We start from the raw sequence: 25,643 nt of genomic DNA, 5'->3' as shown, positions 1-25,643 counted from the left end.
TATATATATATTATTATTATTATTATTATTATTATTATTATTATGGAAAACAAATCCTTAACAGAACTCAATTGTAGCTGCAGATCTCCTTCTCCTGAGGCGACGTTATAAATGCCTTTTCTGAGCCTAGACTGATACAGGTGCTGAACCATCCTCAGAGCCCCTAGAAGTATATTGGCATCTGTCGGGGGACTCGATACTCCCCTCCTCATACCTCCAGACACTTAGGACCCAAAGGTACTTCTCTTCTCCCTCAGGCCTTCCGGTGCCTCTCTCACAGATGGTTCCCTCTGCCCTTTGAGGGCCACAGACTGTCTAGTCATCCCAGGCAGTTCATTAGGGAAATATTCAGCCTCGGCCTCTCCCTCTGGATGCTCAATTTTATACACAACCGTTCTAGGTATCTGATTTTTCAACCATTTTAATCCACTTTCCCAATCAGTGAACACCTGCCTGACCCACCCTGTCTTCCCACTTTGTTTAATACTGTTACTGTTCCTATGTCTTGGCTAGTTTCTTACCCTGCTCTCACAAATGGACAAAAAGCCACAGACGGCAGATGGTATAGTTTAAGACACTAACTTACTTCTAATTCCCCATTAGACAGAAAAGTACATTCCCCATGCCTCAGAGTCCCCAGGCCCAAACCTCTGTCAGCCCTCTTCACCTGGACTTCCATTTAATTTCTGTTCCTCACTTAAAAGCGTCTCCAACTGAAAACTCATTTGCAGAGCCTACATAATTGGCACAAGCCAAACCCAATGAATGTTCATGCCACAGTGCCTCAGGTTACCCACTCCCCTCTCTGCCCAAGAACTCTCTCGACCCCCTCCTCAGGGAGTGATCTTGCATAATCCTAGCCATTACAGTATACAGTATCTAAATACCTTAACCATAGCTTAACAATAACACACATACAATAAGAGGAGGGTGGATCACTCACACAAGCTCTTAACAGGAAAACAGGCAGCTCTCTCCCTGGTAAGAAAAATATGGGTCTCCACCCCACCACAAAAAAAAAAAAAAGAAAAAAAAGAAAAAAATCCCAGGATGCCCCAGAATGCAGTTTCTTTTCTTCATGACGTGTTGTAAAACACGTCAGCTGTTCCTTGTTGCTGTGCAGATCACCCAACATCGGGTCACTGAGAGACAGCAGCGCTTGCTCGCACAGCTGATAGGATTAGGAGCTGGTGCTTTGTCAGCCCTGATTGAGTCTAACACAGCCCCAGTATACACGCAGGTAAGATGTGTGGGAAAGGGAATGGATAGGATTGTGTGAGGTATCTATATTGCATGGAACAAATGGTTCTTTTTGGCAGTGGGTATGTATTGTCTTTTCTATGAAGTTTGCAGTCTGGGAGAGGTGGGGTGTCTGCCAATAAAAACCTGTCCTTTAACACTCAGATGACTTCAGCAGTTAGCCCAAGATTTTTGTGAGACTCCTATAGGATTATATTATGTGAGAGGACTGAATATGTAAAGTGTTCGGCATATTAAAAAGATAGATCATTTAATCACCAATTTCACATAAAGAATTCCTAGATCTGGGAAGTAAGTATAGAGACTGCTTTTCTACCAATCCATAACATCTGATCTCCTATATCTCTTGCCAAGTCTGGGCAGGTATATTATTTCAAACCTCTATGGGTCTAAGCCTTTAGAAAATATCAAGCAATTGATGTTTTCTAAATACCCAAGACAAGACAATAAGTACTTAAGTATAAAATGAAAACAGTGCATAATAATAGGCAGATGAAAGATGAATGCCTTAAACAATACTAGATTACATCTCTCTGATGCTGTAGTTCCAATGTTAAATTTCCCCTAATGTCATGAGAAGCACTTGAATGAAATTAAAGGCCATGCAGAGATGATTATCTGTGAAACTTGCCTTTTAGCACAGCAGAAAAACAGGCTTGGTTCTCAAAAGTACAGAGCTAAGAGGCAGCTGAAGAGTAAACCATCAGCCTTTCCCTCGGTAAGGTTGCTATGGTGACAGCAAGGCTACTGCACAGCCTCTCAGTGCCAGCACTTCTGCAGTAAATGCTTTCACTGAGCACATGTTGGATTTTTTTAGGCACACATCCCATCATTAAACGCAGACACATTGGAGGCAGCTTTATCTGAGTCATCTGCTAAACACAAGTTGCATCTATGGTCTTCATCCTGTACCAGTGGGCCCTATATGGGGTTGTGGAATCTATTCATTTCGGCATCCATTCACTTGGCAGTTATACACTGATGCTACTGTATGGGAGGAATTGTGCCAGGCACTGCCTGATGAAGACAAGTGAGTGGGGAGTCCTGAAATAGGATCATAACAGCTCTCCTAGGGTAAGCACAGGTGGCCTGGAGGGATCGGGGAGGTTTCCTGGAAGAAACTGTCTAAAATTGAACTTACTCTCTTTCAGAATGGAGGAGGCTGGGTGGATAGAGTGCAAGAAATGTAAACAGGGGGACCAGGAGTGTGCAAAACTCTGCAGGGAAAAGACCATGAACCCTCCAGAGATCTGAAGGACTACAATTGGAACAGCAACCATTTGCATGTGGAGAGAGCAGCAGGCTGAGGGGATGTGCTGTGGGAGGGTAGGGAGCCTCTGTAGAGAAGGAGAGGCAAATATAACAGCTAGAGCTTGAAAAAGAAGCCCTGGTACCATCAGGGGGAATGAGGGAGGAAGTCTGAATACTACCTGCTGGAAAAGAGAGAGTCATTAATGAGTTTAATGGAGTACGATTTGACTTAGCTTTGCATAAAAGAGGTCAGTGGTCAAAGACTTTCTTGGCAGAGAGCTTACTTAGCAAGCACAAGGTCCTCTGTTTAGTCTCCAGCAGTACCCAAATAAATAAACAATAAAACAACACCAAAACAAACAGAAAAAAAAAATATTCCAACCAAGTAAAATCAAGGAAGGCCGTGAGCAATGTTATTTCCATAAAAGCTCTGAGAATACAAAAAAAAAAAAAAAAAAAAAAAAACTAATTGGTTAGAAAAGAATATGGATGTGAGACAGGAAGCAGAGCAACTTCAGCTGGCCCTCTATGGAAAGAACTCAGAGCAATTTAGACCCCAAATGAAGGAAGGTAATGAGTGTGAATGGTCGACAAGTGTGGTCCTATTCAAGTCCTGTTACTAGGATAGGCAGAAGTGGAGTTTCCATCACTATGAATAGTGATTCTGGTCACAGGAGAAGAAGAGGAAAGCAAAGGAGGGGTTTGGAGTATGTTAGACTGCCTCTGAGATTCCAATTTGAACAACTGTATGGACAGTTTCTGCTATTAGGCCCCTACAACCAATTACCAATTTTCAGTAGGTAGCGCAGAAGCAACTCTTGAAATCCATAGTTCATCCCGATTTCACCATTTACAAGCCCTGGCATATAATTCTAGAAATAATAAATTGTATGAATCATCTTGGGCTGTACCTTGGTGAGGCCCATGGTTAAGACACTTATGGGAAGAGAAAGGAATGAATTAATCAGCTCTTCTCCCTCCCCCCCCCCCGCCAGAGAATCCTAAGATTATGTCTCTGTTAAGTAGATGGAAAGGAGATAAGGATTTGTGGAATGCAATCTCTTGGGGTCTTAAGAAACCAAGAAATTGATTCCTCTAATCCTCAACTTCAGGGTCCCCGTGACCTCAGTGCATTCCTGGGTTTCAGAGTTGCTACTCACAGGAATGTGAACGAGATGGTGGAAGTTGTCCTGTCACCAACAGTCATAACCCTTGCACACCGGACCTTAGGGTGTGGCGACTGTTCACCATGCACATTATTACCTGGAATATTCTCTACATTGAGTAAAGGGCGTGTAGGTCATTTTTCCAGTTGAAGTCTGCCACCAGGCAAGATAGCAAGGCTATCAACTCTTCTGCCCTTGGAGACTTTTTATGATTTTTTAAACATATTTGGCTGCACCACAAATGCTTCTTTCTTTCGTTTTTTTTTTTTCCTCTTTTCTTTTCTTTTTTTTTTTTTTTCTGTCTGTAACATAAAATATGCAGGCAGATATTGGATCACCTAGACCTGATCTAGCCATCCTCTAAGAGTCTGCTTTGTCAGTTGGATACAGCTGTTTTGTTTGCCTTCTCTACCCCTCCCAGCTGCCTTCTAGTAGGTATTAATATCCCTTGTGTTGACAGGGACGCACTTGGAGAAGGGTCTGCACTTGGAGGGTCTGGTGTGCTGGCTTCACTTTGGGTCCCAAGTACAGGTGTCCAGTCTCCTCTACAGCCTGTATCGGGGCCTTCATGGTGTAGCCAGGGAGCAGTCTGCTCCGTTAAGAAGCCTGTGTGTGGGAAGCCTTCTGCTTCTTGGTGTCAGTTGTGTTTCCCTGCCACCTTAAGCCCTTCTGATGCAAATCCCACCAAGGGGAACCACAGCCTTGGAAGAAATTGCTGCAACGCAGATGCTCAGATGCTGTGTCAGTCCCGCAGCATTGGCTTGCCTGGGTTTCAGGACTAGGGAACCCGCCCCATCTCCCTTAGGCGATGCCCTGGTAAAGAATCACGTGTTGACTTAAAACCTAGAGGTCACTGAGGGACAGCGAGTGTAGAGGGTCACTCTTCCCTCTTTCTCCATCTTAGTCATCTGATGTCGCATCTTTTCTCACCTTCCCCATCCAATTTATACCCCCTGCCAATCCCGGACCAGGAGCAAAAGAAAATGAGAGGGGGCACATCTGGGCTGGCAATGCTGAGAATAAGCCCCAGCCTGACTGCAGTGGGTCGGGCTAGGCTTGGGAGGGAGGGGCACTGAGTGCTGGACGTGGCGGGCAACCGGGTGGGTGCGGTGAGCGGAGATGTCAGGCAGCTGTTTTCGGCTGCAGGTGAAGGCGGGGACCGGGAGACGCCTCCCGAGCGGCCACGAGCGGCGGCACCACGTGTCCGGCGGGGCGGGGCGGGGCGGCGGGCGCGCCCTCGGTGCCGAGCGCGACCGCTGGCGGAGACGCGGCGGACCCGCTGCTGCCACCGCAAGCAGCCCCGGGCTCAGCACAGTCTCCTACTTCTCTCGGTGCTCACAGGTGCCTCCTCCTGGAAGGCGGCGGCGGCGGCGGCGTGCGGAGCCGGCAAGCAGCGGCGAGATGGGGCCCCTCCGAGAGAGCAAGGTAAGGGGACCCTGTGTGCGGGCATGGTGACAGGTCCCGAGGGTGCTTTAGCAAAAGACAAGATGGGTACAGCCTACCTAGTGGAGAGCCAGGTGAGACATGGACCCTGATGTTCAGAGTCCGGGGACTGCAGGAAAGCTGAGGTTGGGTCATCCGCTGGTGAGGGGTTATAGCAGATGGGGAGGTGACACTACAGGAAGAGATTTGGGGGATTACTATGAGGATTTAAAAGATTGACTTTAGAGGGTTAGTCCTGGCTCCTGGTGCTGTGAGTTGAGCTGGTATCATGTGTTTGCCTCTGGGTGTGTGTGTTGTGTGTGTGTGTGTGTGTGTGTGTGTGTGTGTGTGTGTGTGTGTGTTATGCAAAAGGAATTTGGTCATTCGTGACTGAGAAATAAGGACTGCAGTGTGACAGTGACCTAGCTCAAGAGTGTGCCAAGCAGAGTGGCTGGCTGGCGTGGGATACCTCCTGGGTGACTGAGGGGCTGGACGATCCGGAGTCTGGGTGTGGCTTGTAGCCCCAGGATAGCATGGATGCCTGAGCCAGGTTCCGGGCTGCAGGGGGTTTTCCCTGGGGAGCCTCTCAGAGGAGTTCGATTTGGCCTTGACCCTTCCTGGTAAGCTTGGGAAGCAAGCAGGAGGTCATGTTGGGAAATGGCATTTCCTACTTAAGCCAAAGCCCTCTTTCAGTTATAAAGAGGTTGGAAGGGACTGTGGATTTTGTGGGGGAAAATGTAGCTCTTCCTGGGGAATCCAGTTTAACAAGGGGGAGCGAGTAGTGGCGACCCCTAAAGCACTGGTCTGAAGGTCTGTCTTCTGGATGATGCACAGCCTTCGCCTCTTTCAGCCTCAGTTTCCCTATCTGTTCCGATGAACTTGAATAAATGTCTGTGCTGAAGATTGGGGTGTAAAGAACCATTAAATGAGCTAATGGTGGAGACAGAACATCATTTTTATTACTTGTATTTTTTGGGTGTGGGGAGGTAATGTGGGTGCCACAGCAAGTATGGAAGTCAGAAAAAAAAAATTTTGCATGAATCTTCTTCTCCCACCAGGTGGGTCCCAGCAATCAAACTGATGTGGGCTGGCCTGGCCAAGTGCCTTTACCTAATGAGCCATCTTGGTTATGAAGAAATGGGACTTTTAAAGGGAAAACATGAAAACATTGGCAAAATATACTTTTTACTCTTTTTTTTTTTTTCCAAAGCATGGCAAGGTTTTAGTTTTTTTCTTGTCCTTTTGGGAAAACAAAAGCTAGATGTGAAGTAAAAGGCGGAGCCATTTTCCTGGGTATTGAATGTGTTTGCTTTTCTGTTGGCAGCATCCTTGTGTGCCGAGATATTAATGAATAATTAAGACCTTGTCCGGAAGAGGGGGGATTTGAAAGATAAGTGTATACGATCCATTATCTAGTTTGTGAGAAGACAGAAAAGCAGAAGTGAAGTTGTCAGCTAATCCAGGAGTAACACAAGAAATTAAGAGAAAAAAACAAACAAAAACAAAAAAGCAGGGGTGTACTGTGAGTGATAAATAGTCCTCGAAAACCCCAGGCTCAAACGTGATAGAAAAAGGACAGGATGAGAAGGTGAGACAGGAATGGCTTTGGAGGTGTGGGGTGGCGATTATGCTGAGAGAGAGAGAGAGAGAGAGAGAGAGAGAGAGAGAGAGAGAGAGAGAGAGAGAGAGAGAGAGGCAGACTCTCACTTGTTTTATTTATAGATCAAAAGAGGAGACTTGGGGAGCTCAGCAACTGGGGTACAACTGGGAGGGTCCGGGGCTCAGAAATAGACCTCTCAGAAACAGTCTTGCAGGAGCAGAGAGAAAATGATTGTTTTCTTTTGGCTCTCCAATCTGGAGAAGGAGCAGAGGGTGCAGCATCACGAGAAGGAGGTTTCCAGGAGCCGGATTCCCCGCTTGATTCTGCGGCCCCATCTGCCTCAGCAGCAGCAGCAGAGCAAGGTTTCCCCAGCCTCTGAGTCTCCCTTTTCGGAGGAGGAAAGCCGAGAGTTCAACCCCAGCAGCTCTGGGCGCTCAGCGAGGACAGTCAGCAGTAACAGCTTCTGCTCAGGTAGGGTAATAATGTGGGCCACTGTGGCAGGAAGATGTGGCCTGCAGGTGGGCTGTCCCCAGAGCTAGAACTAGGATTCTGCACCCACCATGACATGCGCACTGACTCTCTCTGGCTGTAACAAGTTACCAATACAGCAATTTCTTCTGGTTCAGTGCAGGCAGGCAATTTCTTATAATTTGGGATGTAAAATTCAACTTCTTTCTATAACTTTAAAGTGTGTTCTTTTATGAAATCTAAAAATTATGTTACTTTGGGTTTCATACTAACAATCTCTATAGCTCTATGTATTCTTGATTATGAAATACCCCAAATAAAATAACTTCTAACAAATGAAGTCAAGGCCAAGGAGGCCTGTGCTGCAGGCTTGGCCATGACAGTAGTGGATAAGAGCATAGGCTTATTACCAGCCAGAACTGATTCCCAGAGTGGGCCAGAATACCAGACCTACCACTTAGATGCTGTGTGATCTTGATTAAGTTGCTTAAGCTTGGTAAACCTTACTTGTTACAGCAATAAAATGGGACAATAAATACTGGTTGAGGATTCCTTACCAGAAATGTTTGCTGTTTGAGTTCTCGCAGTTTTGCAGTATGTGCAGAGAGAAAGAGAGAGAGATTAGAGATAGGAGCAAAATCTGAACACAAAACTCATCACTGTTTCATTACACACACACACACACACACACACACATATATGTGTGTGTGTGTGTGTGTGTGTGTGTGTGTGTCCCAGATATTTGTTGAATGTGCCTATCTTTTATATGTAATCTATTACATGAACTTTTCTATTCATGGCTGATGGCCCTATTTCAGTACTCAAAATTTTATGGCATTTGGAATTCAGGTTATTTGTATTATGGATGGAATTGCTGCTAGGTTCAGGAAGACTGCTCACCTAAGTGTATCCCTAGTACAGAGGCTGGCTTACAAAGAGCTTTACTTTCTGATGGTTCTTCAGCACATAGTGAAGAGGGGTTTTTGTTTGTTTGGTTGGTTGGTTGGATTTTGTTGTTGTTGTTTAAGCCATAACACCCTTTGTGGACACAGATCTCTTCACATCTCCTCACATGATGCTGGCTCCTGTGGTACTGAAGCATTTATCTTAAAAAGACATGGGTCATTTCTAAACAAATATTAGGAATTTGGGTAAAATATAAAGCACTGACTGTCTGATGGTGGTAAAGGGTGTTTTGCAAAAGCACAAAGATTTCAAAGTTACTCAAAGAACTTATGTAAAAAGGGTGAGGGGATCTGTATGCTATGACCAATGCTCTAACTTATCAGGCTGCAGCATTCCACTATATTTAAAACAGAAATTGAACTTTCCAAGTGTCTTGATGAATGCTACTTTGGCCTTATGGCATTCATTCACAAAATGACCCCATTTTGTACCTAAGTTATATTTTAGGAATGTAGCCATCTACTGTGTAAAGGTTGTTTCTCTGTGACACTCAAGTCCTCTCCATTCTAAAACAAAGATATCACAGTGTTACATTCTGAAATGTATTTCCTTCATTTGAATGAACAAATCTAGTTCAAAGAAGACTCATTCATGGCTATGTAATGCCCTCCTGAGATGAAGATGACCATAAAGCTCAGTGGGTCCATGGTTGTTAGCTTTAACACCATTGTAGAATTCAGAGCTCACTCCCATGAGCTTGGGTGAGTGTGTATAAACTGGACTCCAAGCTTATTCCTGCTAATAGCCTTTTCACATACTAGCACCCCCTGTGACTGACTTCAAGGTGAGTGTTTGTCCGAAGACAAGTAGTCAAAACAACAGAAAAGTGAACAAATGTATTTTATGAAACATAAAGGCGAATCAATGAAGCTGTTCATTTTGGTTATGAGTCTGTCTCTCCTAGACCCATTTCCGGAAACACCCCTTCTTCCCTGAAGACCTGCCTCTCATGAAGACCATAATGGTAGACATGAAAATTGAAAGGAGATATTGATCTTTCTGCCATTAACTAGCTGAGAATTGAGTGGCAGGCACACATAATTATGGGTGCCCACAATCCAGGCTTTCCATCTTTAGCCTTATGCCTTATCTCCAGATAGGGTTCCTTCTACTCCAAGTCCTTCCCTCTTTCTTCCAGCTTCCTGTTCTGGCAAATCCCCAAGGTTTGTGTCTGATGCCTTCCCCTGCCTTATGTACCTTTCCTGCAGGGCACTGATGAGCTATACAAAGGCTTTTGAATGTTGCACTGACTGAGATGGACAGCAGTAAGGTCTTTGGGGGCACGATAATGATGCTTTCGGAGGTCAGTAGGCAGGTAGAAAATAAATGGCTTTGGTTCTATGGGGAACACTAAAGCTACAGGCAGCGAGGTAGGGAATGGAAAACATGTCCAGCCAACAGGGGCAATGGTTGATTTTTAACCCAGACACTGGGATACTGAGGCCAAAATTCTGCCTAGTACAGAATTCTGCATGCTGCCTAGTCACAGCAGTTACATCAGACAACAAAGAACAAATGTTGGCACAAGTTTTAAAATGCTCTTATCTGACAGACCGAAGCAGGAACACTTAACAGTGGTTAGCCACCAGCTCCCAGCCATACATGAACCTCTCAACATTAGTGTTTGTTCTAATGAGTTCTTCCATTCATTGCTGGGAAGGGACCATGGGGAGTTAAACAAATTCTAAAACTTGGGACTGAGGAAGGTGTTACTCAAAGGTCCTTTCTAGTATTTAATTTGAAAATTACATTTTCTTTGTCCCAAATGTGGTATCAAAAGCATTAATTGCAAAGAGCACTATCTGATCTAAAATATGCGATTTTTGAAATAACATACCTTTAGAGGATAATAGGTTTATATACAGCAAACATTATTCAATATAAAAGACTGTCATTTTGATAGGCTGGCTATTATTTATATAAAAATGTCATAGTAGATGCTCCTTACCCTTGACAAAGCAGTGGGAACTGTTACCATTTCCTCTTTGCCCGTACCATGTTTCTTTACTAATTTTGTTCATCAGTGAAATTAAAAGTCCGACACCATTTCCAAAGTGACCTGATTCCCTTTACCTAGGGTCTCCTTTCCCTTCTCAATTCCACTACCCCCCCCCTTCCTTCCTCCCAGGGGAGAGTGGCAAAGGAGCGTTTAATGACTGGATAAGAATATGCTAATTTGTAGATTGTCTCTCTCATTTCGGAGGGAAGGGGTTGTGTGTGACCTTTGGCCAATCATTTGGGGTGTGTCCCCAAAGAGCTTTTTCTCTGAGTGGCTGCTTGTGGGCGGAGTTTTTGAAGATGAGCACGGGCTTTGCATTTCACCAGTGCATGAGTGTTTTCATATGTGGTCATCATTCTAGCACTAACGTAGACGCTTTGGAACAGTCCATATCCTATCCTAGGCATTGACTGCAGCTGGAGATAACTAAGGCCAGGTCTTATGTTGTATACTGCAAATGGAATACTGTGGATTCTTAGCCTTATGCAAACAATACATAAGAAGTACAGTTAATATTGTTAGTGGGAATAAAACACTAGCTTCCATGTACCTGTATTCTAGTCAAGCCAGTGTTTTGTTTCATTTGGAGCACAGTTTTGGCATATAGCATCACCATTCCTCTACCCAGGTGGTCTTCCTTGTGTCTAACATGCCCATAAGAAGTGGTAGAGACCTCACTGGCTATTTGTGTATTATCTAGGCTGATTTTATTTACTTAATTCTTCAAATGTTTTATTTTTGAGGTTATAATGTAATGGCATCATTTACCCCTTCCCTTTCCTCCCTACAACCCCTCCACGACCACCCTATACCCCTCCTTGCTCTTTCAAATTCATGGCCTCGTCTGCTTTTGATTTTTGTTTTTGGTGGAGGATTGTGGTTTTTACTTGATTGGGGCTTTTTGTTGTCATTGTTCTGGTTATGAATGACTTGTTTGTCATTTTATCATGACCCTGGCTGCCACCGGGAAAGCTGGTTGACTTAGGTGAGTGTGAGGCATGGCCATCAGTCACCTGCTGTAGTTAGCACCCTGCTGTGCTTCACCCCTTGCTCAGTTGAGGCAATAATTACCCCCATAGAACTGCAGGCAGATGGGCTGCTGGGTTTTAAGCTAGTTCTCCATGGGGTGCCTTGTAAACATGGCAGGTGGAACAGATTATGCATAGAGAACACTGGTTGTTTTGTGGGAGACCAATAATTTCTTCATGTTTCAGATGTGCGTGTGGCAGCGAGATACATGGACACATTTATGAGTCCTGCTAAGCAAAACATATGCCAAAGAGTCAGATTCAAACTTTCTTTGCCATCTAAGAAAGTATTTGAGTTTTGATGGTGGCTTGGGTGAGATCTTGGACTGGCGCTGACCTCAAGGTAATCGTTGTTGCTGTTTGTGGCAGAACAATTAAGGCAAATTATAACCTGCTTAACATCGCTGAGCCGTGGCACAGCCTTCAGAAATTTGCCAGGCCGTGCCAAGCAGAAATAGTTGTGCTTAGCGTTTGTCTGGCTTGAGGGAAGTCAGCATCTGGGTAGAATGATTCTTTGAACATGATGACTAGAATTGAGATATACTGCTTCAAGTGACATCAGCTGCAATACCAAATGACACCATCATTGAATGACTGCCAACCTGCTGGCAGCTGAAAAACAAAGGCCCTAAGAACTGGATGTCATGGGAATGAGTCCGGGGGCCTAGACACTATGGCATAATACATAAGTACATAGCTTCCTTCTTTGGCCTCATACCTAGTGGAATAGGTTATGAGTGTTTGGCTTATAGGAAGTATTTCTTGTTATTATAAACAGAGAAGGATAAGAACAAACTTTTTTCCATTCAGTGGTTTAAAAACCCTTAGAAATGGGGAGCTATGAGTCACATTGAACAAATGGAGCCACATCTAAGGGTAGAAGACTGTGCCCAGCCTAAAGGACCCGAACATCCTAAAGCTCTCATCACAACAGTTTCAGATTATCTTGTCTGCTTTGAAATCCTCAGTAAGACCTTTCTTCTTTAAGATTCACACTTTTGGGCTCCTTTCTACGACTGTCATCCTGAATTTCAAGAGCTGGAGAATCTACATTTCACAGACTTTCTCGATTATTCTCATGCATGCTGAAGTCTCACGCTCCCAGGCTTTTGGTCTGTGACATGTCAGAGTATGTAGGCAGCAGGGAGCAGGTAATGCCCAAAATCTCATTATAAAATACACAGATATGTAGCCACTGGCTATGTGGCAAAAGAAATGCTTCAATATCCCCCCCCCAAATTGCAGTTTCTGACTTTGTATGGACAAGCACCTTGCCCACTTAGTCTTAGTGATGATAATGCTTATATAATAGGTTTAGCTTGTGCCCAAATTGTAGAAAAGAAAGGTGGGAGAAAGGGTTTTCTTCCTTTGTTTTCGGATGTAATCCAGTCTCTGGATTTACTGCCTGTGCCTCCCCTTTTCGTTCTCTCATCTTCTTTCTCTGAGATGAGAATGACTTGCAGCAGATGTCAAGTGAGTATATGGGGCACACCTAGAGTGAAGCCCGGGCACTCAATGGCTGCAACGGAAGAAGTAAAGGAGAAGAAACTGATGGCTGAGTGTATTAGGAAAGCCATCACTTTACAGGATCCTGACAATGCACACTTACCCAGTTGGCATTTATAGATGCTTGCTGAAGAGTTGTGCTAAGACTACAGAAATGAATGGAGCACAGGAATTAGATAGACCGTTTTATTTTCTTAATTCAGATGCCTAAACAATAGGCTTGGATGTGATCCCATACTGTTCCTTTTACGTGCTCATTTAATGTTCCTGTCCCTTTTGCCCTTATCCATATACACTGCAACCCTGTAAGTTGAGCTTGTTCCATTACTACTGTTAACACTGACTTCTCATCCTTTCCTAAGCACAAATTTTCAAAGAATCAACATTTGTTAGCATGGCATGCTGAATAAACATAAACTTTGACATCAGCAGACTTCACTAAAAGCATGAAATGAGATAGGAGCAGCTTTGACAAGATTGGGAAGGGCTAGTATTCATGCAGAGCACTTGATATGTGAGATTAAGTGTCTATATAGGAATCAGATCAATGACGTAGACTATGAAAAACACTGGAAGGGATTTAATTTTTTTATTAATTTATTTGTTACTTTCCAATCCCAGTTCCCCCTCCCTCCTCTCCTCTCACTCACCCTACCCTACCTCCCATCTGCTCCATGGAGAGTGCAAGGCCTCCCCTAGGAAGTCTACTAAGTCTGTCCCATCATCTTGTTGAAGTAGGACCAAGGCACCTCTCCATCCCCTGTGTCTAGGCTGGGCAAGGTATCTCGCCATATAGAATGGGCTCCGCTAAGTCAGTTTGTGCATTAGTGTTAGATCTGGAACCCACTGCCAGTAACCTCAAATGTTGTCCCTGCCACACAGTTGTCACCTATATTAAGGGACTCAGTTCCATCTTATGCAGGTTCCCCATTTGTTAGAACTGAGTCAGTGATCTTTCACTAGCTCAGGTCAGCTGATTCTGTGGGTTTCCCCATCATGGTCTTGACTCCTTTGTTCATATTTTTGCTCCTCCCTCATTTCAATTGTACTCCAGGAGCTTGGCCCAATGGTTAGTTGTGGATCTTTGTATCTGCTTCCATCTTCCTGAAAGAGGGTTCTAGGTTGTCTGGTGTTGTAGATCTTAGGTTGGTTGTCCTTTGCTTAATGTCTAATCTCCACTTATGGGTGAATACATATTTGTCTTTCTGGGTCTGGATTACCTCACTCAGGATGTTTTTTTCTAGTTTGGTCCATTTGCCCGCAAATTATAGGATGTCATTTTTTCTTACTGCTGAGTAGTACTCCATATTGTAAATGTACCATATTTTCTTTATCCATTCTTCAATTGATGAGCATTTAGGCTGTTTCCAAGATCTGGCTATTATAAATAATGTTGCTAAGAACATAATTGAGCAAAGGGGTATTGCAAGGTCTTGAGGTAGATTGATCCCTAATTTTCTGAGAAGTTGCCACACTGATTTCCACAGTGGCTATATAAGTTTGCACTCCCACCAGCAATAAAGGAGTGTTACTGGAGGGGACTTTAAAACTAGATGGTATGTGTGATACTTCCACAGGCATTCAGAATCATAACAATACAGCTTTGTAATTAACTCTGTGGGCCAGATAACGTGTCAATAGCCAACTGTGGCTCCCGGGCTGCTATTTTGCAGTTCTCAGATATCTTCCAAAACCAATGAAGGGTTTTTAGTATGGAGGAATTATGGCCAGTTTTCTAATTTAGAAAACGCTCTCTGTTTCTGGGATGGACAGTGGATATGGGGGCATGAGATGATGGTGAAGAGCTTGCATGGCTCTGCAGCCACCACAGCAGTATGAGCAATTATGAATGAAATGATAGGTGTGAATTTTGGAACCACAGCAAGTAGGTCTTGGATACCAGCTGCATGTGGAAGGGAAAGGAGAGATCCTATCCTGATTTCTACTAAGCAATTACTACTAGCAGGATTTGGATAAAGGAAGAAATCAGTTATTCATCTTAGCCTTTATTGCATTTAAGGGGGGGGGAGCAAGCCTTTAACACAGACAGAGAAGGAAACCAAGACACCACCCCACCCCCAACTCTGGACATTCAGAGAGAAGAGCCCAGAGCAGTGGTGTCTGTGAGTACACAGGAAGGAGAGTTTCTGGAGGAAGGGACCAGCAGGTTTGGGTGCCATGGCTAGATTAGAAAAAAGGTGGACCCTGGCTAGAGAAATGGATGGCTCACTGGTCAAGAGCAAGTACTGCACTTACAGAGAACCCAAGTTCAGTTTCTAAAACCGACAACCAACACGTGGCTCAAAATCGTCTGTAACTCTAGCTCTAGGGGAGCCAACACCATCTTGGACACCCTCATTATATAAGTTATCTGCAAATAATGAAAAATAAAACTTAAAAAGCTGCATTAAGTGGTTACCCAGGAGTGGATGTTGATGTTGTCATAGTTACCCAGGAGTAGATATCAATGATCACAGACAAAAGATTGTAGAAAATTGTTGGGAAACCCAACCCAAACTACAGGAGGCTGGAGCCTGTGTCCTGAGATAAGGGTGGCAAATAAAGTTCAGACAGTTTCTCCAGAGTTTAACTGGGGTGGAAGCAAATAAAACAAATAAATACTGGATCATTATCAGGCAACAAGTACTTGATAAAGGTTTTAGACAATAAAGGAAAAGGGAGAGCTGCTAAAAATAATGGCATACATAAGGCTGGATATGGGTATAAGTATATTGCCAGATAGCTATTCCTAACCAAAATCTGAAGTGCTCCAAAATCTGAACCTTGCAATTGTTTGCACACAGATTGCAACATCCAGAGAAAATTTAAAACATGAAATACTTCTGGACCCAGGCTGTTTGGAAAAGATATATAGAGACTGGAGTAAGAGGGCACAGAGGGCAATTCAGAGCCTAGGGATCTGTTGTATTACATGACTCCCTATAACCCTGCATGCATGAGTATGTAACATGGGATGGATTATCACCTATTTTACAAGGCCTACTGATAAGGGGACCCAGCTCTAGTCATTCTAGGCTTAAAAACTCAGTGTCTGTGTTCATGCTTTTGTCCGCTTAAGGTCACATTCCTGTGTCGGGGAGCCCAGTGTCTCCAAATAGGAAAAGAATTAAGCTCCACAGAGAAGTTACACTCACAGTGCTGTGGGTGGCTGGTAGGCAGGGACATTCAGAAAACACTACCTTCAAGAGCTAGTATGGAAAGGTTTGATGCTATGTGAGTTTGAGTAGCATGCCAGAACGGGAAATCAATGTATGTGCAAGTCCAAAGTCTTTTAAGTGCTTGGTATATGGACGGAACTGTGAGTAACCCTGCCCTCCCTGCTCAGATGCACAACCCTGAGCAAACACAGCAGCTCGGAGTACAAGCCAGAAGGTGCTTGTCGCGGTATTTCCCAGGCTGACTCCATGTCAGCCACCACTCCCCTTCACACTCAGGTGGGTTTATTCTCAGAAAATATTATCTCCCAGCTGGCCAATTGGAGACACAGGGAAGTTCAAGTAGATAAAACTCCTAGGTACACTTCTATCTATGGTGACAAGTTTTATCTATGGTGGAGCCCATATTGTGCTCACTCCATTCTGACAGCAGAACCCTCCTCCTTCCCTGGGTGTTTCCCTGGGTTCTTCCTCTTCAAAAACTCACTTTGTCTTCCCCCTGTCTTCTAGTGGTTGCTTTTGGTGGGCATGGACAGACATGGGCGGGGGGGGGGGAGACATGAAACAGTAGCCCAACTCTTAGAATTCTAGGGGCCCCTTGGAGCTTAAGCTTTCCTTCTGTGTCCTCCATGGCATGTGGGGTGGGAATTCTATGTTTAGTGAAAAGGCGTTTTATAATTTAATTGAAAGCTGACAAAAATGTTCCTTATGAAGTGTGGAAAGGCATCTATCAGAGTAGGTATGGTTTCATCTCTAAAATTGCCTTTGCTTTGTTTCTTGACAGGCTGTGCTCATTCATTGCATAAATATGTATAGAGCTCATGCTACAGGACAGGCACTGTTCTAAAGGCTAAACTGGAGCAATGGCAATAGTAGCAGGGCCTCTGGCAGGTGCATTCTGGCCAGTAGCCACACCTGCCCTTGGCTTGTCAACAGGAAGAAATACCTTTCATTCATGTCACTGTATGATGACACAATGCTCTATGAAGGAACATCTTTTATCAAAACTATTCTTCTGTAGATGCATATTTCATCTCTGAAGCTAACTTTCAAAATCCTGAGTTTACTTTATGATGGTCATAGCGACTAGACTACTTGGGAGCATGTGTCTTCTTTCCTTTTTCCCTTTCCTCCATTTTTTTTTAAGGTAAGCTGGTTTATGTAGCTCATTTGTTTGACCTGAGCAAGGCCCAACTTCTAGTCTCCATCCCTAGTATATAAGGTGTAGGGTCCATCAATATAAGCATATATTAGGGCTGGAAAGATGGCTCATTGGTTAAGAGCACTTGCTGTCCTTGTGGAGAGCCCTGTGTTGGATCCCACATCAAATGGCTCATAACCATCTGTAGCTCCACACCTCTGGCCTCGGCAGACACCTGTACTCATATGCATACACCTACCTGCAGGCACATACATATACACATCATTAAAAAGTAAAATCTTTAACACAAAATTATTACCTCAAACAATTCTTTGATTCCAAAAGCAAGTCTCAAATATTGTCAATGATAATCTATACAATGGGCATTCCAGTTTTTCCTCTTTTATTTTATGCCTTGTTTTATTTTGTCCACCACTGTCTTTAGATTTTCAGTATAAGAACTAGCAGGAAGGGGAAGTGTATCCCTACAGCACAGTTTACTTTGACCCAGGCAGCCCCAGAATGGTTTGGAGCTTCCTTAATACTGAGTTCAGAAGACTTTGAGAACTGGCTTCCCGATTTAATTAACTCTCTTTCGCTTCCCTCCCATTCGTGCAAGCTTTCCTTCTTCCCACACACTTCCATCTATTTTTATTTGAAGGAAACAGAAAATCTGAGCCTTGAAAATATTATGAGCTAGAAACGGTAAATAAATTCACCTTGCTAAAGAGAAGGAAGTTCAGAAGGATTGGTTACTGCCTAAAGCACCAGTTCTCAACCTGTGGGTCATGACCTCTTTGGGGTCACCTAAGACCATCTGCATATCAAATATTTACATTCCAACTCATAATGGTAGCAAAATTACAGTTATAAAGTAGCAACAAAAACAGTTTTATGGTTGGGGTCAGGACATCATGAGGAACTGTATTAAAGGATTGCAGCATAGGAAGGCTGAGAACCACTGGTCTATAGCTTTCAGGACAGCTGGATTCAGCATTCCCCTTCCAAGCTCACCTACCTCTCCAACTTCCTAGTTTTAGCCCCTTCCCTCCCCCCCCCCAGAACATCTAGGTAAGGGTGTACCTTGTAGTATATTACATGTTTTGCTATAATATTCCCCTTCAAGATTCCTTTTCCAGGGACAAGTTAAGCAACATGAGTCTTGGGGGGAAACCAAGTCACAGGTCCTGGTTTTGTACAATGCTCCCGGTCCTCTGTCTGAGAAAATGAACAGACTATTCTCCCGTGTAGTCCCTTATCCTGCCCAGTACTTCACCCAGGGACTTTTAAGGGAGAACCCAGGGCTCCGAACTAGCTCAGAAATCCTGGGAATGTTCGCATGTGAGATGATTATTTTTGTCTCCAAGAAACAAGAGGAGTGTCCACTAAATAATGACCCCAATCTCCACTCGTTCCGGGAGACACAGGTCACAAGGCTGAGGCTGAGGTCTTCATCTGAGTTACTTAGACAAGCCATGCCCATCAGCATCACAGAGTCACCCAGCATTAAGAAAAACAAAGCCCTCCTTGCTCTTTCCCTCTGCAGCTACCACCCCATCCCTCTGCTCTTCCTCCCTGCTACATGTCACCAGAACTCTTGTCTCAACAATTTGCCCTCAACGAGCATGTAAATGGCCATGCTGGCAAGCCTTTTATCCCCTCATCTGCCACACTTCAGGAATCTTCCTCCTTAGCTTTTGAGGCCCTCCCTTCCCAGGGGACCTCCAGCCTGTCGGGTCATTCCTTAGCCACCCTGTTCTCTCTTCCTGATTTACCCCAAGGGTTTTATCTAGTTTGTGTCTTTATATTCTTGTCCTGTGTGATAATATTCAGCTCATCCTTGAGCTTTGAGGTTCAGTCACCCAAGTGTCTCTGTTCCACATAGTAATGCTGTCTTTAATCCATCCCTCAATTTTACCACAGCAGAATCAGAATATTTTATTTCACTGTGGACATACTCATAAACACATTTCTTTTTTTCATCCAGGAATGAGCTGCTGTATTCCTTCTTCAAGGAAAAACACATAGACTATAATTTTGTTTCTTTCCCGTTTTTCATTGTCATAAATGTTTTCCATTATTTTTTCAAATATATTTTAGCTACATCTACTTTTCTTAATTTTACTACTATCATCCCAATCAGGGCACTCTTGCTTCTCATTTCTACTGCAGTAGTGGCCTATAGGTGGGTTTATTTGCCTCTGACCTTTTGTTCCTAAAGCAGGCACAAAGCACAGTGTGGAAGGAGAGACTTGAGCCTTTCCTATCTGGATTCAGACCGTGGCTTTACCCACTCATTAATTAAAAGTTTGGAACCGCGCCAGTCTTGTATGTTCCCAGGAAGCTGTGCTGACAATAGTGACTACCCGAGAGGGACATTGGACCACATTAGTAAAGGTCTGTATTAAGTGCTTAAAACAGTACTTAGCCCTTAGCATCTAGATGTAGCACCACTAACTGAGCCCGCTCTTCATCAGCACAAATCACATTTGTGTCATTTCATGTTTAATGCGCTGAGAAACTTGAGATGAGCTTAGCAATTCCTGAGCCTTACACAGGCATGAGCTTCAGCCTTCCTCCAACCTCAGTAGTATCCATTGTCCCCCATCAGCCACCTGTCACTTTCCTTAAGGTGCCATAGCCTTTATTACCTCAGAAGGCTTTTTAACACTCTTATTTCTTTTGCTGGAATTAATTTACCTAACTATATTCTCTCTCTCTCTCTCTCTCTTACTCTGACTTTGTCTCCCTGTGTCTCTCTGTCTCTGACCCTCCCACTCTCATATCTCAACTTAAATTATATCTTTAGGAGCTTCCCATGACAAGCTATCTAATGAGGGTCCCCTACCTTTTAGTGTCTATAATGCCACCCAGTGTGCTTCATTAACAGAACATTACACTCCTAAGTACCCTCTTTACATAGTCTTCTACTTGTTCTTCGTCTGCTGTCTCTTCTCACTGATGCAACGCTAACTCCCCAGGGGAAAGCTCTGAGTGTTGCTCATCATGCATCTATAGAGAATACCTGACAGCCAGTAGGAAATCAATGATTGTGATCAGAGAGGGCGGACTGATGAGGTTGTTAAATCTCAACACCGCACACATGATGACAATTATACTTGGTATGTTTATGAAGCAAACTTAGTGTAGAGTCATACACATTTGTGAGTTCTTACTATGAAAAGATGCTAATGTTAAGTGAATAAGTAAAAGTTCAAAATTCTCTACTGCATCATGGAGTGAAAATGGATGCTTTCTGGGCAAAGTCTCCATGTGTGGAGGGAGGCAAGAACACTGCCATCACAGAAATATGGAAGCATTTCTTGCCTCAAATTTTTGTGGTCTGCTTATTATGGGATGACTGCTTTCTGACAGATTGCTTTGTCTGTTTTTAATTTGAGCATTCTGAGAACTGCCGCAAGTAAAAACATGAAAAGGAAAAAGTGTATGGTGATTTTTAACAGAGACATGTTTTTTCATTCAATGCTGGGTCAGCTACTGGGTCTCTGTGAGCAGGAAATTCCTCTTTTCTCAGAGCCCCAGAATCTCCATCTCTAAGACATTATTAGAATTACAGGATAACCATGAGTGTGCTACTTTCTTGCCTCACCTCTGTCCCTTCAGGGCATGGTGTGGCTAGAGTTAGACATTGTTGATATTAATCATGAATGCCAGCGTTGGTATTTTATAAACATTCATCAAAATGTCTTCAAAAATACGGTATTTGGAGCAGTTGTATTAGCAGCATCTGGCACATGATAGGTACTCAATAAGCATGCTGAATGAATGTAAATTAATATTTTTTTTGTGAGACTGAAGCAGCATTCATATAATTCCAAGTAACGTTCCCTTACAATGACAGTACCCCCCACCTCCACCCCACGGACCTTAGATAACTAAATATTGAGTGGCAAAAGTATAACTGAAAGTCTCAGGACATTACCATACAAAAGTAGCTTTTTCTTCTAACTGATGTCAAATTTAAATGTGTCTTCTGGAATTGTCTACTTTAACATTTTGGAAAGCAAATAAGCTCTGAAATCCTATTGCAACTGGGAACCAGGAGGTTTAGAGAGATATTTCTTAGACTTTGGCAGAGTGTCTTATTTCTAATCCCTGAGAATTTGTGGGTTTGCTTTGCTTTGCTTTGCTTTGGTTTCTCCAGATAAGGTGTCCCTGTGTATCTCTGACTGTCCTGGAATTCACTGTAGATCAGGCTGGCTTCAGACTTAGAGATCCACCTGACTCTACCTCTCCATAGCTGGAATTCAAAGCCTGTGATACCACACCCAGCTCTGAGAGCTGGTGTTTACTATTGTAAGTTATCTAACAATTCTAAGTAATTGGTGCAAGGGCATTTAAGTAGGGCTTGGCCATCATAGTTGTTACTGAATATGTTTGGTGATACTAGTTGTTTGGCACATTAGTTAAATATCAAGAAATTTGTAACACAAATCCATCCGTACATGTAAACATTTTGGTGATATTAAGATTTAAAATATATAAATTAATTTCTTTCAGAATATTTATTTCTTTCAAATGTCTATGTAAAAATATTAGAGTGACTGATTTCCTAAAAATATAATAAAGTAATAGGTAATATCTAAAATTGACACTGAACTTGGTATTGAATTCTAGAAAGATTTAATAAAAATGAAAAATGAAACTACAGATATCTAGAAAATATTATGGTTCTTTATTTAGTCAATCTTAAGAATAATAAAGATAGTCTAAACATGTATAAAAATTATTGAAAGACAATACAAATGGGCCCTGCTCAGAGACTCCTGGGGACTGGGGACTGCACATGGGGTAACACAACCCAGTGGTCCAGCCCATCCAGAGTCTGCCAGTGCCCTAGTCCCAGCTCCACCTACTGGAAAAGGAGAGCCATCAGAGTATTGGACCTGCTTACGTACACTAGAATAGAACCTTGGTCTTGTACCCACCAGGCAAGGAAGAGACCCTACTGGTACGCACTGGAAGAAGGGATGGGTAGACTACAGTATAAGAATACAGTCAACAACAGAAAGATGATCAATCTGATACCACCCCAGCAAGACCTGAACATCCTAATACAGATGAAGCAGAAGACAATGACCCTAAAAAAACTTCATGGCAAAATCCTTTAAAGAAATGGAAGAAAAGGTAAACCAAAAATTGCAAGAAACAATTCAAACAGTTTCACAGTTTGAAAGCTGAAATAGAGACAATAAAAAAAGACAGTCTGAGGGAATGCTGGAAATAGAAAAGAAGGGCAAATGATCAGGAACTTCATATGCAAACATAACCAACAGGATACAAGAGATAGAAGAAAGAATCTCAAGCATTGACCAAAGAAAATCTTAAGTCCAACATATCCCTAACACAAAATATCCAAGAAATATGGGACACTAAGAATAATAAGTACAGAAGGTGAAGAAACCAGCAACTCAAAGTTGCAGAAAATATATTTAACAAAATTATAGAAGAAAACTTTCCCAACCTAAAGAAAGACATGCCAATGAAAGTACAAGAAGCTTACAGAACACCAGAGTGGACCACAAAAAGTCCCCTCACCACATTATAATCAAAACACTAAACATATAGAATAAAGAAAGAATATTAAGAGCAGCAAAGGAAAAAGGCCAAGTAACGTATAAAGGCAAACCTACCAGAATTGCACCTGACTTCTCCATGGAAACTCTGAAGGCCAGAAGGTCCTGGATAGATATTATGCCAACACTAAGAGACCACAGATGCCAGCCCAGACTACTACTCCCAGCAAAGCTTTCAATCACTATGGATGGTGAAATCAAGATATTTCATGAAATAACCACATTTAAACAATACATATCAATTAATTCAGCCCTAGAAAAGGTTCTGGAAGGAAAACTCCAACCCAAGTAAGTTAATTACACTCACAAAAAACAGGGAAATACAAATCAAAACAACTTTGAGATACCATCTTACTCCTGTCAGAATGGCTAAAAAAAAAAAAAAAAAGTTGGAGAAGATGTGGAGAATTTGGAGAAAGGGGAACACTCCTCCACTGCTGGTCTGCTGGTGGGAGTGCAAACTCATACAGCCACTTTGAAAATCAGTATGGTGGTTCATCAGGAAGATGGGAATCAGTCTACCACAAGATCTAGCAATTCCACTGTTAGGCATATACCCAAATAATGCACATTCATGCAACAAAGTCATCTGTTCTACTTTGTTCATGGCAGCATTATTTGTAATAGCCAGAACCTGGAAGCAACCTAGATGCCCCTGAACTGAAGAATGGATGGAGAAAATGTGGTACAATTACACTACTCAGCAGGAAAAAAAAAAACAGTGGAATCATGAAAATAGCATGCAAATGGATGGAATTAGAAGAAACCATCCTGAATGAGGTAACCGTCACAAAAAGAGGAACATGGTATGTACTCACTCATATATGGATTTTACACACAGAGCAAAGGATCACCAGCCTACAATCCACACTGCCATAAAAGTTTGGAAACAAGGAGGACCCTAAGAGAGACATACATGGTCCCCTTGAGACGGGGAAAGGGACAAGATCTCCTGAGCAAATTAGGAGCATGGGAGGAGGGGAGAGGGAGTTAAGAGAAAGAGTAGGGGAGAAGAGGAGTGATGAGGAGGGCATGAGAGAGCAGGAAGTTTGAGTCAGGGGAAGAGGAGAATAAGAAAAGAGATACCATAATAGAGAGCCATTATAGGTTTAAAGAGAAATTTGGCACTAAGGAAATGTCCAGAGATCTACAAGGATGAGCCCTACTAACAATGTAAGCCAATAATAGAGAGGCTACATTAAATGCCCTTCCCTGATAACGAGATTGATGACTACTTTATTTGCCATCCTAGAGCTTCATCCAGTAACTGATGGAAGCAGAAGCAGACACCCACAGCTAAACACTGAGTTGAATTCCTGGAATGCAGTTATAGAGAGGGAGGAGTGATGAGAAAAGGGGTCAAGACCAGGCTGGAGAAACCCACAGAATCAACTGACCTGAATAAGGGGGAGCTCATGGACCCCAGACTGATACCTGGGAAACCAATATAGTACCTACCTAGACTCCCTGAATGTGGGTGTTAGTTAGGAGACTGGGCGGTCTATGGGGCCTCTGGTAGTGGATCAGTATTTAGCCCTCATGCACCAGTGGACTTTGGGAGCTCATTCCACATAGAGGAATTCTCTGAGCCTAGACACATTGGAGGAAGGCCTAGGCCCTGCTCCAAATGATATGGCAGACTTTGAAGATCCCCCATGGATGGCCTCACCCACCCTGTGGAGCAGAAAGGGGATGGGACAGGGGTTGGAGGAGGACAGGGCAGGAGGGGAGTATGAGGCAACTTTGATTGACAAGTAAAAACAAGCTTGTTCCAAATTTAAATAAAAAATATCATTATAAAAATAGGAAAATACAAATGGATATATGCAGAGACTTGACAATTAGGATATATTTGAATATTCAAAACATTATGAAGGTAAATGTTAAAATAGGATATTAAAGGCAAGTTTATATAAGTAAACTCTCAGAAAGCCTTAATATTCAAATGAAAAAGGCATGAACAAATCATAGGATACAGAAGAAGGGTATCAAGTAAATATATGAAAGGCATAAAGTTTTACTAACAACATTCAAATTATGACATTAAAACATTTGTAATTATTACCTTGAAAAATTATAAGCAAATGAATATTTCTTACTGTCAGGAATTAAGTAAGATACTAAATAGATAAATATAAAGTAGTAGCTGAAAGTTCATGGAAATGTTAATTCTATTAGACATACATTCTAAATGCTAGTAAGTTTTGGCTAAAATTATATCTGTAAGAAGTAGTAAAAGCTATTTTTACAATAGTGGGAAAATGGAAGCTTAACATACGCTATAAAATGGAAGTAGTCTATAAAAATTCACATTCTTATCTATTTTGAACAGACCTTAATTTAAAACAGTGCTTATTAAATAGCTAGGTATAGTCTTACATGTCTTTAATCCCAGCACTAAGCATGAGGCAGATGGATCTCTGTGAGTTCAAGGCTAGACTTGTCTACATGAAGAGTATCTGGCTAGCCAGGACTCAATAGTGAGAACTTGTCTCCCCCAAAATAAAAACAAACAAGAAATTAAATATTTCAAAACTTTAAAAGCATACTTAAATTCAGACTAGTACAATATTTTATGCTTGTCAATTTAATCCAGATTAAAAAGTGGTTCCTAATTAGTTGCATCTGTTCCCTGTTAACATTTTTTAAGGCAAGTCTCTAGACATCATGCTATTATGTCTGTTTATATTCCTCAGCACCATTTATAAAAGCATGCAGACATATTCTGATATAATCACAGAATTGTTGAAATCACTAACAGAATTAACATCATAGTACAGAACACTGAAACATCCCTAATTGTTTCAAACATATCTGTTTACTTCTTTGAATATTTCCAACTTTGCTGGGCAGGAAGCCCACATTGCAACCAAGCCAATGTTTGCTGGTAAGCTACCCCACACAATGTAGAGAAGCAGGTGGTCTATATTTCAATAACACTTTATTTTTTACAAGCACTCAGAACTAGATGTGGCCTGCAGGCTCGCGTTTGTCAATCACTGGTTTAACAGGAAGATGGACATTAGCTTTAAAATGTTGAAGAGATTTAGAACAATTATTTTT

At 42.5% G+C, this 25,643-nt stretch overlaps 1 protein-coding gene across 1 annotated transcript in view; it reads left to right on the top strand.

Annotated features, from left to right (window-relative positions):
- The first annotated feature begins 6,911 nt into the window (after positions 1-6,911).
- The window catches only part of Sybu (syntabulin), a 67,263-nt gene continuing 48,531 nt past the window's right edge, over positions 6,912-25,643 (top strand). Inside the window, exon 1 of the mRNA XM_051202481.1 lies at positions 6,912-7,170. Within this exon, the coding sequence (XP_051058438.1) occupies positions 6,927-7,170 (244 nt within the window). The 5' untranslated portion in view covers positions 6,912-6,926. The remainder of the gene's footprint in view (positions 7,171-25,643) is intronic.

This window comes from Phodopus roborovskii, unplaced genomic scaffold (assembly GCF_943737965.1).
Source record: "Phodopus roborovskii unplaced genomic scaffold, PHOROB, whole genome shotgun sequence".
In the NCBI taxonomy this organism is placed as follows: Eukaryota; Metazoa; Chordata; class Mammalia; order Rodentia; family Cricetidae; genus Phodopus; species Phodopus roborovskii.
Note: the sequence above shows the minus strand (reverse complement) of the source record. Positions and strands in the feature narration are given on the sequence as shown.